The sequence below is a fragment of the Eublepharis macularius genome, chromosome 18 (genome assembly GCF_028583425.1).
Source record: "Eublepharis macularius isolate TG4126 chromosome 18, MPM_Emac_v1.0, whole genome shotgun sequence".
Classification (NCBI taxonomy): Eukaryota; Metazoa; Chordata; class Lepidosauria; order Squamata; family Eublepharidae; genus Eublepharis; species Eublepharis macularius.
Genome location: NC_072807.1, coordinates 27,145,181 through 27,158,794, shown reverse-complemented (window position 1 = coordinate 27,158,794; position 13,614 = coordinate 27,145,181). Strand labels below are relative to the sequence as shown.

At 42.9% G+C, this 13,614-nt stretch overlaps 1 protein-coding gene across 1 annotated transcript; it reads left to right on the top strand.

Moving 5' to 3' along the window:
* Positions 1-3,907: 3,907 nt before the first annotated feature.
* BLOC1S6 (biogenesis of lysosomal organelles complex 1 subunit 6) lies at positions 3,908-11,981 on the top strand. The gene is made up of 5 exons (XM_055003107.1): positions 3,908-4,117; positions 7,012-7,156; positions 7,985-8,072; positions 8,887-8,973; positions 10,763-11,981. The coding sequence occupies exons 1-5, from the start codon at positions 4,054-4,056 to the stop codon at positions 10,880-10,882; spliced, it is 504 nt and encodes a 167-aa protein (XP_054859082.1). The 5' UTR covers positions 3,908-4,053; the 3' UTR covers positions 10,883-11,981.
* The last annotated feature ends 1,633 nt before the right edge of the window (positions 11,982-13,614 follow it).

Here is a 13,614-nt window from a genome sequence, read left to right as displayed (position 1 = left end):
TGCACAGACAAAAAATAGGCGGCTCTTATTCCAAAGGCAAATAGGGCCCTATACCTTTAAGAGTTCTGTTGAAGTAGGAAGTATAGGTGGTTGTGCAAGGGGGAGACATGCTGCATTTGTCAACACTTCTTACGTGGACCACAATAACATTGAAAGTACAGAGGCCCTGTCCTTCCTTGAATCTAGTGGCTCTCAATGCTGCCTAGATTTACATAGTGGTAGGGCAGGAGGCAACAGGCACTGGGGAAATGGGCGTTAACAGCATTGTTGAAGCATATCATTCCCAAATAAGGCATGTGCTGATGAATGTGTGCACGCACATATGATCTCTGTAAAGCTAATAAACAGAAACGCATCACTGTATCTCCTTCAAGAAATGGGAGAGAGAGGACACTCTTGCTCCTTAAAAACACTTGTTTTCCTTTATGACATAAGAATAGCTGTCTTTGTTCCCAAGAAAGATAATCGCAGCTTTAGGGGCAAATTTGGAGGAAGTGTTCCCCGCCCCCAAGCTCTCCAATCCCTTGCAGTTACTTTTATAAAACATAAAGAGATCCAGTGGATTTCATACATAAGGTGTAGTTTGACCCTCAGGTACTAATAATCAAACCCAATTGTATACTAAGAGCAAATATTTATGCTGAAGGGCCAGATCCAGATCCAACAGCATCTTAAAGACCCACCAGATTTCTAAGGCATGAGCTTTTGAGAGTGAAACTTCCCTTTGACAGATATAAAGGAAGCGTTGACTCTCAAAATGTCATACCTTGGAAATCAAGTTGATCTTTGAGGTGCCATTGGACCCAGATTTTGCTCTTCAACTGCAAACCACATGAATCCTCACCTGAAACAATTTATGCTGATACCCCTTCCAAGAAAAGCTGCAAGATCCTAAGCATGCTGGAAGTAAGCCGTGAAGCTTACTCCAGAGTCTACGCAGGATTGCAACTGCTTATGAGTAAGTCCCACGGAATATCATGAAATTTTTTTATAAGCATATGCCATGCTGGAAGACTAACAGTGCAATCCTATGGAGAGTTACTCCAGTCTAAGCCCACTGAAGTCAATGGCCTTAGACTGGAGTAACTCTCCATAGGATTGCACTGTAAGAGTAGCTGCAGAAGATCAACAATTTGGAAAACGCTTAATTCATTTAAATCAAAGTTTAACTTTACTTCACTGCTCATTCTGGTTTTGCTTGGTGAACACACTGACCATGCCTCCCCCAGAAAAAAAAAATTCTTAAAACTTTGAATGAACCAGTTACTGTGTGTTCTCCCTTGTTATCTTTTTTTGCACAGTTCACTTGTAAACCTTTTCAAGTTCTACATTCCAAGGAGGCTATGGATAACTAATTTCCTTTATGTGACAATCAGAACTCTGGTCTACAAGCCCTTACGGGGATTAATGTAACTGCTCCCAGAGCAATTCAAATGTCAGGTGAGGTTGCCAGGTTTCTACTTTGTTTCAGGATGTGGGCGGCAGTGTGGTTCTCAGGTAACTGACTCATTTTGGAGGAATATAGGATTGCCAACACCAGCTTTACAGACAGCCACTGTAGCTGTGCTTTTAAGAACAACTTAATGCATGAGGTGTTTTAGCTGCTCTTAGAGGCACTGTAGCTGGCTAAGCCAGTTTTAGAGGTCAGCTGGCAACCTTGAAACAATTAATAGAGAAACACTTCAACACATATTGAGTTTAAACATATTATGGTCTACTAGGAAGTTCTGCCTATTCTGGGGAGCAGTAGGAACTATGATAGCTTGGAGACAGAATTTGGAACCCATTTAATGCTGTGGTCCTACATTCCCATATATGGGAGACAGTCCCACGAGGACTGTTTTTTTTATATTGCATCGTAGACATACCAAAGAGTTGTCTTGTGTCATATAATTGCCTGGCTTCTTTTCTTGCAGCATATTGATTCCTTGGTCTACTTTAAATGAAGAAAGGGGAGCAATATGTTCTGATGATCTGGAGAAGCATTTTTCCTCAAGCTATATAGGCTGGTGACCTTGTGTGGTTTGATTTTGTTGTTCTATTATTTATTATCATGTTGCTTGGGGCATCTGGAGCAGTCTGTTCTAGAGGCACATTTGGGCAAGGTTGCATCATGTTCATGCCACCTCTGGGCTTACAGCACACTGTGGTCCAGGATTCTGCAGCTCAAGAGTTGGTATTTGGAAGATTTGCCTTGGGGCCAGTGACTGTGCTTAGGACTCTTCAGCTGAAATATTTCTTCACCCTGCCGTACAGCAAAATGGCCTTGGCACAGCAAAGCCGCTTTTCATACATCTCAGCAGGGTTTCTTTGTTACTGACTTTAAAAATAGCCCTGTTTGGCAATGGAAGATAACTCTCCATCCATCTACAAATTCAAGAGGATAGATTCCTGGCTAATGTGCACACTGCTCACAAACAAATCCTGTATGTATTATGACCTAGTCCTTCAAAATTCTGATTTGTGCATTGTTATATATATTTTTTCTTGGTTGTTAAATAACCATGTATCTGCATAACTTGCCCTTGTTCCTGCAACAAATGTTGATCTAGAAGGCAGATCCTTAAGATAGGCCAAAACATTCCTATTAACATAAAGCCACCACTGTTAGGCTTGCTAGCCTCCAGCTGGAGCCTGAAGATCTCCTGGGATTACAACTGATCTCCATACTACAAAGATCAGTTCCCCCGGAAAAAATGGCTGCTTTGGAGGGTGGACTCTATGGCATACCCCATTGAAGTCGCTCTCCACACTTCTCCAGATCTCCAGGAATTCCCCAACCCAGACCTGTGCCAAGATATTCTTGAGGTGAGCCCAGACTACTGTCATGGCTTGGTCACATTTGCCACTTCACTGGGCATAACCAGAGGCACAGTTTAAGTTTTTGAAACTTCTGAGCCAAAAAATACTTAATGTCTATCTTAATAGCTACACATCCGCAAAAAAATTGACAAGCACATCAGAACTGCTCTAAAAGTGAAGCCACACCTGTCTAAACTTATTAAAGACACAGGAGCATCCTATAGGCATGGGAAACAGCATGCAGGATCCCAGGCTATTGGAGAATCAATCAATTAAGCCAAACCAACAGCTAGGAAAACTCTCTTCAAGTGTGTTTGGAAGGCTACCACCGTTCCACAGACTGTGCTAGATAGCTGACACTGAGTACTAAACACTGTGTGCCTAACAGAGGCTAGATTTGGTAAATTCTAAAAAGAGCTTTAAAAGGTTACACTAGGGTTGCTGCTGCCAGCCTCCAGGTGAGGCCTGGATAGCTCCTGGAATTACAACTGATCTGCAGACTACAGGGATGAATTCCCTTGGAAGTGGCTGCTTTGTTGACTTCTATGTCATTTTATCACTCACAGGCCCCTCCCCAGGTTCCATTCCCCCAAACCGTGCACACGTAGGGTTGCCAAATGCCCGGGGGGGGGATGACTTATAATTTTGTTTGAAGCTTAATAGGATGCTATTTACCAGGTGATGTAATTTACCTCCTTACAATTAAAAATTTCAATAGCCCATTGCCATGTATTAAGCCAGTACTAAAGGGACATTTCCCTCCAGGCCTGTTGGCAACCCTATTATGTGTACACCTCCCTCACATATTTTGTCACTATTTAATACACATATGTACTACATACATTGTTATATACCTAGTTTATAGATATAATTTACACACACACCCCTTCTGTGGGCATACGACTCCAGCGCCCTTTTTGCCCTTCTATCCCAGCCAGTTCTGTAGCAACTTCCGCTTTCCCACAGCGCCTTTCCTTCTCTCCAATTCTATGGTCGAGATGGACGGTCACGGTAGCAAATCAGAGCCTCGATCGGAGCGCGAGCCCGTCCCCCTCTCGGCCGATCTTCCAATGAACGGCCGCCGCACTTCTGCCTCGGAAGTCCGGCTCTCTGCCGGAAGGCCTGCTCTCACCCTTGTCCGAAGCCTGGTTTCTTTCCCTTGAAGTGATCCTATAAACCTGGAGGGGGTCCCTTTACGGAGTCCCCGCTTGGGGGCGGTTGGTCGCCCGCTTTGTCTGCGCGAGTCGAGCTATGAGCCTGGGAGAGCCGCTCGACTTGAAGGCGGCAGCGGCAACCGTCAGCGGCCTCGCTCCGGGTAGGTTCCTGCAGATGTCGGGGCGGGCAGGGGGGTGGGTGGGTGTTACTTGTAACTTTCTTTCATACACGCGCCCCCCCCTTTCAGAGGCGATGGGATCCATTGAAATGGTGGGAGATAGCCCCCCGGGGGGGGGAAGAGAAGGGAGCTGTTCCTTTCCATTTGAGTTGCCAACCTCCAGGTGGGGCCTGGAGATCTGGACTCACAACTCATATCCTGACTACAGAGAGCATTTCTGGAGAAAATGTCTGCTTTGGAAGGTGCACTCTATGGCGTTATACCCCACTGAGATTTCTCCCCTCCCCAAATCTCCAGGAATGTCCACTCCTGGAGTTGGCAACCCTATGAAAGATAAGCAGCCTCCTAATGTGACATCTTAAAAGACTAACAAAATGCACAGAGAAGCAGGTGAGGCTTTTCCACTATTTTAGTTTTCATGCCTGGAAAATCTTCACTGACCTGTCATTCGGCATCTGAAATCACTTCTCTCACCAAGGTTGATGGACTCATATTTTAGCTGTATTTGAAGATGTGAGCTGTGACTCACGACAGCTCATACCCTATCACAACTTTTGTTAGTCATCTTATTTATTTATTTGTGTCATTTATTGACTTTTGCTCTGCTATTGAACTCTTGCTCTTTTCTACTGACATACAGTGCATTGTAGAGTGACCCTTGTCTAAGCCTACTGATTTCAGTGAGTTTAGGCAGGAGTAACTCCATGCTGAAAATCTGTTCAGTCTGCAGCTCCTTAAATCTTTAATTTTTATTCCTTTTAATTTATGTTGTTTATATGTTGCCTTTCTTGCTAGAGGAACAACAGGATTTTAGTGTCTGAAGAAGGGAGTTCTGACTCTCAAAAGCTTACACTCTGAAAATCTTGTTGGTCTCTAAGGTGCCACTGGATTAAAATCCGACTGTTCTACTGCAGACCAACACAGCTACCTACCCAAACCAGCTTTCTTCTCTGAGGCTCAAGGCAAATTTTCATAGTGTCCGTACCATGAGTTTCGAAGGCATGTCAGTAAACAACTGCAAATATGCAAAGATTTAAAACCAGCAGAAATCCAACATGGAGTGTGCATGTGAGTGGTTTAACCCAGGAACCTCACACTAGCAGTAATACAATATCAAAAGCTTTAATCATAATAACAATTTGTTTTGCGAACGTTTTCCATAAAAGTCATAATACATGATGGCAACGAGAAGAAGGGTTACCGAAACGAGCAATTGTAGCTGGCGGGCTCGTTGCCATCTGTCGGGAGACCCCCGTTGTGGGCTCCGATATACACCACATCGCATCAGCCGCTTTATCTTTTATCGGGAGACCCCATTGAGAGCTCCGGCGTGGACTATAATACATATTCAGCGGTCTGTGATATTTTCATCAAAATTTGCAGATACATAGAATTGTATTTTTTGCCTACTACGGCAGGACATACATGGACCATTGAGTCCTCTTTGGTTAAAAATTCTTTGAAATAGATGGAATCTAGCGTCTGGTATATGCATATTCATTGTACTGTGTACTTTGTATTATGACTTTTATGGAAAACGTTCACAAAACAAATTGTTATTATGATTAAAGCTTTTGATATTGTATTACTGCTAGTGTGAGGTTCCTGGGTTTTCCCTTTGGTGTCTAATTCTATTGGAACCAGTCCCATCATTTGTGTTATTCTGTGAGTGGTTTAAGGCACAGCTGTAAAGCTGATAAAAAGTTGGCAAAAGTAAGTGTGAGAAATGTTGGTGCCCCAGGGAGCAGTTGTACAGCAAAACGGAACTTTTAACAAGTACAGTTTTCCTCATCTTGCTGAGACACCCTGTACCTGTCCATTTGCTGTCCTGTAGAAATATTGGAGGTAGCAAAATCCTTGGCTGCTACTGTTATTTGACTGCTGTAGTCAGCGTAATGAGATTTCAAGTATATTCCAGTGGCAAGAGAGTATTTGAGGAGGAAGTATGTGGTTGATTCCATTCACATTACTTTGTTAGTGTTGGAAAGAGAGAGCATTACTGCCGAATAAATCCACTTTCCCAAGCTTGCTTCCTTCTTTCTTTCCTCTCTTTCCCCAATGGGGATACAAAATGGCTTGCATCATTTTCTATTTTATCCTCACAACAACCCTCTGAGGTAGGTTAGGTTGAGAAAGCATTCTGTCCCATGGTCACCCAGCGAGCTTTGATGGCAGAACAAGGATTCGAACGTGGGTCTCCCAGATCCTAGTCCAACACCACACTGGCAATTCAAAGTAAAAAACAGGAAGGTGCGTTTAAGAAGAAATTTTTCTTGCATTGTTAGGTCCTTTTGCAATGATGTACTGGTGTGGAAAGAGCGTGTTTTGAAGAAGGCATTGCTCAAAGTCCTAGTGAGGATGCTTTTCTGTCTGTGTGTGTTTAAGGCAGGGCGGGTGTTCTTTGCTTTTGAGGCAACAAGTTAGTGTTGGGATTCTTTGAGCCCTATGATACTTGTAGTCTTTGGGCTTGTTTATAAATCAAATGATTGTGGCCTTGGCGAATTCTAAAAGTAAACTGGTGCTGCTTTGCCCTGGGCAGTAACACACTCAAAAAGCTGCCCATGAACATGCTTATTTGAATATTTTGTAGATTTAAGTTGCTTGTTTAGGACATTTATTCTGTTCAGACTCTGCTTGAGATGATTCACATTTATTAACTTGGTCTTATCTTCAAAATTCTTATCCATTACAAACATTCATACGGCTAAGCAACGTGAAATGACTCCTTAACATGAGGAAGACAAAACGGAGTGTTTGTATATGGTCTTTGAAAATTAATTGAATCCTGTAACTTTTTTTATGTGTAATTGTTCTTCTTGGAGGCATTCATTAGCAAAAAAATTTGACAGTTTTTCAAAACTTGCTATTTGTTGCAGATTCAAACAGTCATTCTCCTGATGAAGGCGTAATTGAAGACTTTGCGATTATAGACAAAAAGGCTGTGGAACAACTAACTGAAGGGTTGATTTCTCACTATTTACCTGATCTGCAGCGGTCAAAGCTAGCTTTAAAGGAGCTTACGTAAGTAAATGATAAAATGGCACATGTATTTACCTTTATTTACTTACAGTGACTGAGTCTCAAGGTGGATTACATAATGTGAGTCAATGCAGTCAATAGGATGAGACATTTAATAAGCAATGTAATAGGACTTGGATTGCAGAAACCTGAAACAAATGACTATTAAGTGTGACATGTTAAACAGTGCAGAAGATATTAAGTAGAAAAGACTATGCAGTGACAGAAAGAAATACGTAGTCTACACAGTAGTATGCTCTACAGTCCTATTACCTTTATTAAAGCATTTTCCAGAACTATTCTAATATAGTTTTATCACTTTTATATAAAAATGTCCTCCAGACCAATTGCGTGGGATACCAGGACTGTGGGGGCTTTCCTGACCTACTGAGGCAGTCCCTTCTATAAGGTAGGGCCTGCCTCAGTTTATGGAATCCTGAATGTGTTGCTTGTGCAGGGAGTTGAGTAATTTTTAAATTGGACTCCTGGTGATCCTTAAATTGGATCACCAGAACATCTTGTGCAGTGACTCACTTAGGCAAATTTAGAATGGCATTTCATTGTCTTCTCTTTCTGTCCACCCCATGTAGCTATTTCTTTAGAATATTTTTTTCTGTTTTTCTCCCACTCAAAGCAGCGTTCAGAATTGAATCAGTACAAAAATACCAGTTGCACCATTTCGAGAAGATAATGGAGAATGAATGAGGGGAGTTGCTGTGTCTTCACTGGCAGTGCTCAGTTGTTCTGAAAAGGAATGTTTCACCAGACTCTCTAACGTCACTATGTAACTTGACCTTGAATCGCATCTAAACAATTGCTTTCCTCTTTTAGACAGAACCAAGAAGTACTTCTAGAAACCCTACAGCAAGAAATCTCCAAGTTTAAAGAATGTAGTTCTGTCCTTGACATCAATGTGCTGGTAAGCATGTGTTGTCAGATGTTACAACAGGTGGGTTGAATTCCACCAGTTCTTCTGCTTGCACAAGAGGGAGGAGAGGCCTCAACCAATTTCCCTGTCTCACTCTAGCTCCATACCACATGGCTTTTTGTGGCGCTGTGTATCCCCATTATAGCCCTTTTCAGGGACAAAAAGAACGGTTCCCCTCTTTTGTGCCAGTGGAAAAGCTGGTAGGTTCTAACCCTGTCTTCTAAGATATTTCCTATACCAATTCTACGCACATGGTCTTGTCTGGAAGAAGATCTGCACTAAGTGGGAAGGCATAAGCACAAGATAAGCAACAGGATTCCGTTACAGAGGAAACTGATTTCTGCTCCTGTTTCCTGTCTCCTATTTTGAGTTGAAACTCAATGCTGCGGCGCTTGACCTGACAGTAAAACTCGTTAAACTCTCAAAAGTGGAACTGCAAGTGGCATCTGTGTACTCTTTTAACAATTCAGTCCTAGGTAGTTAGCTGCACCCAAGTACATTGAAACCCATTCTGCATAAGATCAGGGCTGTGAGATATTCGAGTTCCCAGAGTAAAATAAGTAACATGGGATTTCTGGTATTATGGCAACTTTGATATTTTCGGAGTGGCTTACGGTCTGGTTGCGTGCATGATTCCTTGGCAGTGAGTTTGCCTACTCCAAAAGCAAGTGGGGTGGGCAGGGTTGCAGCCTCATGCTCGTTTCATACTTTTACACAGCCCTTGGTTCTGTGATTTTGATTTTAATAGATGGTGGACTGCATTTAAGACTGTTTTTTCTGAGTGCTCAAATCTACTTTTTTTAAGTTTTCAGAAGCAAAGTTCTATCATAACAAACTGGTGAACGTCAGGAAAGAGATGATGATGCTCCATGACAAAACATCGAAGTTGAAAGTGAGTGTGTTTCCTTTGGGCTATCAAGAAAAGCATGCATGGCCTTTATTTTAGCAGACACTCTTCGGGTACTTTCACCTTGCCACCTTACACCGATTTTTCTCTGTTGCTGCCTTAACTTTCTGAGTGAGGTAGGAATGGAGATTTCAGGTACAGATTTAAATCTATTTCCTAGTAGACCAGTAAATTGGTGTATTTGTTTCAAAAGAAAGGAGGGAACCGTTGGACAGCAAAGGGGTGAGGAGGAAAGTTAAGGAGAAAGAAATAGGAAAAAAGAAATGTCTAGTCTCCCTGTTGAAAAATATGAGACTGCAAATGCTTTACTCAAAGCCAGCCAGCCAGTGACTGAGGTGGGAAAAAACTCTAAAAAGAAGAGAAACGAGGAGTTTGCCCTCAAAAGAAATCCATTACAATAATAACAACAACTTTTGATTTATATACTGCCCTTCAAGACAACTTAACACCCACTCAGAGTGGTTTACAAGGTATGTTATTATCCCCACAACAAACACCCTGTGAGGTGGGTGAGACTGAGAGAGCTCTGGAGAGCTGTGACTGACCCAAGCTCACCCAACTGCCTTCAGGCGGAAGAGCGGGGAATCAAACCTGGTTCTCCAGATTAGAGTCCTGCCGCTCTTAACCACTACGCCAAACCACTACAAAAGTCCCAGCTTAACCTACACAGGCAAAACAGCCCCTTGGAGCTGATTTGTTGCTAGGAGATATTGGCACAGAGAGTTCAGTTTTTGCAGAGGCAGCAGCTAACACTCGGAAGCTCATACCCTGGAAATCTGGTTGATCTGTAAGGTGCCACTAGACCCAAATCTCGTGCTTCTGCCGCAGACCAGCACAGCTACAAGCCTGAAACTATACAGGGAGCTGAGATTTAAAAGCGTGGCTATGTTTGAAATGACAGGCAACCGCAACTCTGCACTGCATCAAGAGAAAACTTGGGAGCAACAGTTTTTTTTTCAAGAAACCAAGTAGGAAAGCAATTCAGAATGAAATGTGTATAAAATGCCTTAACTAATCTGCAGCTGTGCAGAGGCCAAAATGTTTCAAAAGGGGCATCTGAAAGTAGTCTTTCAGTGCAGTCCTAAGCAGAGTTATTACAATCTACGCCCATTAAAATTAGTGGCCTTAGACTGGAGTAACACTGCTTAGGACTGCACTGTTGATCTCTTATGAATTAAGACAGTTGTCTATGGATGATACCCAAGAATAAGATGCACACAGAATGAGTGTTTTCAAATGACTTGGCAGATGAATCAAAGCATTTAAATTGCTATGCAGAGATGATATGAGCGTTCCTCTATTTTTGTCCGAAGAATGAAATTCTAAATTGAGGCGCTGCATTGAATTTCCTTTTGGTTAGATCAACATGTTTCCTTTAACCATTTGTATGCTGTATTACCTGCCTTCAGTGTAGTTTTACAATAGTTTATCAACACAGTCAACACAATAGAAAAAGTATTAACCACAGAACACACTGCAGCCGACACACCATAAACCATCACGCTACAGAACGGCCACCCTTTTCATCAAGGGCCAGCGATGGCAGAGCTACAGGCTTCCACACCTCTGCAGGGAGCTGGTTCTTGCTACCACCGAGCAGTCCCTATTTTTTGCCACTATTGTTTGAAGCTGGCAGGTCTAATAATGCCATACTGTGGGGGAAAGCATACCGGAGCATAACCACAAAAATAACGTGGCTTCTGTGGTCAAATAGACTTTCGAATGCTGCGGCTCCTGGAAGGTAACATGCTCTTGTGGCTTTTCTCTCTTTCAGAAAAGAGCTCTCAGACTCCAGCAAAAGAGGCAGAAGGAAGAGCTAGAACGAGAGCAGCAACGGGAGAAAGAGCTTGAGAGAGAGAAACAGTTAACTGCCAAGCCAGCCAAAAGAACGTGAAAGCCGAACATGCATCGGCTTGTCAAACTGATTAGAACATTCTCTGGACTACCTGGGGGGTCCCTTGTTGCACCTCATGACCTGAAATTCGAACTTGCCAAGAAGCCTATTTGTACATCAATAATATTTCCCGGTTGCTATTTCTAAGAAGCAAGTTAAGAACAGCAAAGCTTCAGCAGTTGGATGCCTTTGTTGCTAATGCTATGCAGCCAATTATTGCTAGGTCCTTTCTATATTGTCTGGGGTTTTTTTTTCTGAGAGGGGGTTGGGGAGAAACAAAAATCTTGTGTTGTATAGGACCGCTTGCTGAAATGAAAAATGGAATGTATTTTCTTGAAATCTGAGCTCTACCTCAGTGAGCGGCTGTTTTAGTATAGATCCTTCTTTATTTGGCGGTCTCATCACTGGTGCTGCCTTGCCCCGTTATTGTTAGCGCATCATCTGATTATATGGCAACCTTCTGTTTTATTTTCTATACGCCTGTTCCAGACAAGGAAACGTGCCGAGGTCCACGTCTGCCAAGTTTTCAAATACAGAAGCAAAGTATTGTCACAGCAAGTTGGTGGCTCTGTAACTTAATGGTATGAAAGTGTGGAGGCCTTGCTTTTCTTGCTCGTGATGTGGTTGGCCGGGACAAGAGATTGAGGATTTTTGTGCAAACGCCACTGAAATGGGTTAAGAACATGCTTGCACAATACTGCGCTCAGTGAAGACAGCTGTGCCTAATGCATGGAACATGGATATATACTGAGAAGCTCTAGAGTTCACATAAGTGAGGCTCTCAGAGACGAGCACCCGTTTTGCGTATTTGCTGCCGAAAACAACAGGGTGCGTACATGAGCTGAGTTTGCCACAAGGTAGGAGGGCTGCTTGCAGAATGTTCCTCTCGGGTGGTTCTAGCCTTCACGGAAATATTCCTGACCAAATGATAGTAGTACTGTGGGTTAATGGCCCACGTATACAGCGAGGACACTTTGTAAATATGCACAGAAAAACTTGAGATTGTTCAGATAGCACCGCTCTGTCGGAGAACTTCTTGAGAACCATTTCTGTGTTCTGCCTTTATTACTTTGCTGTAATTAAAACTTCTTTCCTCTTCCATGTTGCTATCTACTTATCCACTCATACTGGGAAAGCAGCCAGATAACACTTATTTAAAATCCAGTCCATTTTAGTTACAATGATGGGGAGACAGGGATTTTCAGTAATTGATAGCAGGTAATAATTATATGCCCTGGATGATCTAGGCTAGCCCAATCTCAGTGGTTAGTACTTGGTTGGGAGACCACGGAAGTCTAGAGTTGCTACACAGAGGCAGGCAATGGATAACCAACTCTGTCTCTTGCTTTGAAAACTGCCTGCTAGTAACAATAAGATGTATCTCGCCCCCTGGTGTTAGAGGGGATGCAAGACTGAATTTGTGTACAGGGTGTGTGTCTTGTGTGGTTCATTTGCTGCTTTGTTCCTTTTTTGCCAGGCCCCAGAAGTATTTGCTACATTGAGTTAGAATATTGAATTAAGTTTAAAGAGGTCTGGTGTGGAAGAGGTTTGCTACAGTGCTTCTAGTTATTTTCCTGCACTAGAATTGTATGTCCTGCAGAGGTGGGCATTGTTACGGCCTTGGGGCTGTGGGTGGTGGTTTTGCTTAGACATATTTCTCATTAGAAGCCTGAGTTCTTTTTTAAAATGTAATTGCTTAATATCTCTGTCAGTGCTGCACATATACAAGGTACGAAAACACTACTGATACAAAACAAGGAAACAGATAAAAAGAAATTCAAGTCTCTGCCAAGTCCATAAATTTGCTTTTTTACTTAACCCAGATTTGAAGAAAGAATACAGCTTTTTAAAAAATGCATTTGTCACTTTGAAGTGCTTGGGGTTGTACATATGGCACAGTTGCTCTCTACATTGTGCAGGAAAAGGTCTGGCTCAGAGCAGGTGTGTTAGGCTTTGGGGATGTGTACTTGCTCCATTTGAATGTTGCTTTTCTTCTGTGGAGATGGAGCTGTATTTCAAAAGCGCATTGCGTGGCTAGGTGGAAGTGTTGCAGTCATGCACCAGTACATTATCAGTTCATACCACATGACTCCTTGTACCTTTTTGCCAGACAAACAGGCACTGCTGAGCCTGTGGATAAAAGTTCACGCTGCTAAGGATCGACATTCAAAGTCGCCTACATACAGCAGGTATCAGCTTTAAGACTCTGGGGCCACCTGCTGGCCTTGTGGGATGCTTGCAGCAGTGGCTCCTAATGCATAGAGAAATAGCTGCTCCTTAAGCAAGGACTTTCCCAGGTAGCAGCTAGCTAAAGGAAATCAGCTGTGCCATGCCTGTTTTTTGGATTAAAGCGAGACGGGAAGGTCCAGATTTCTAACGCAGCTCAGCATCAACACACCTCAGCTTTCGCTAAGGCAAAGTTTGGGAAGAGAAGGGTGTTAGCCAGGCTTGTAAAAAAAAGTATTCTGCTTATGCCCAGAGGCACTATTTCATAGCAATTAATTGTTTCATTGGGACCAGGACTGAAAATACTCTAAAACCAGCACAATTACTTAGAAGTAAGCACTGAACTCAATGGGATTTACCTCTGAGTAATTAAAAAAACCCTGCTTGGGCAGACTAACAGATTATCCTTTTCCCAACGACGATGCCCAAGCAAGCGTCCCAAGCAGAGCAGCCCGCCGCCTTCCGTCTTCTGCCCTCCCTCCCAGTGCCTAACGCTATCCTGCCTC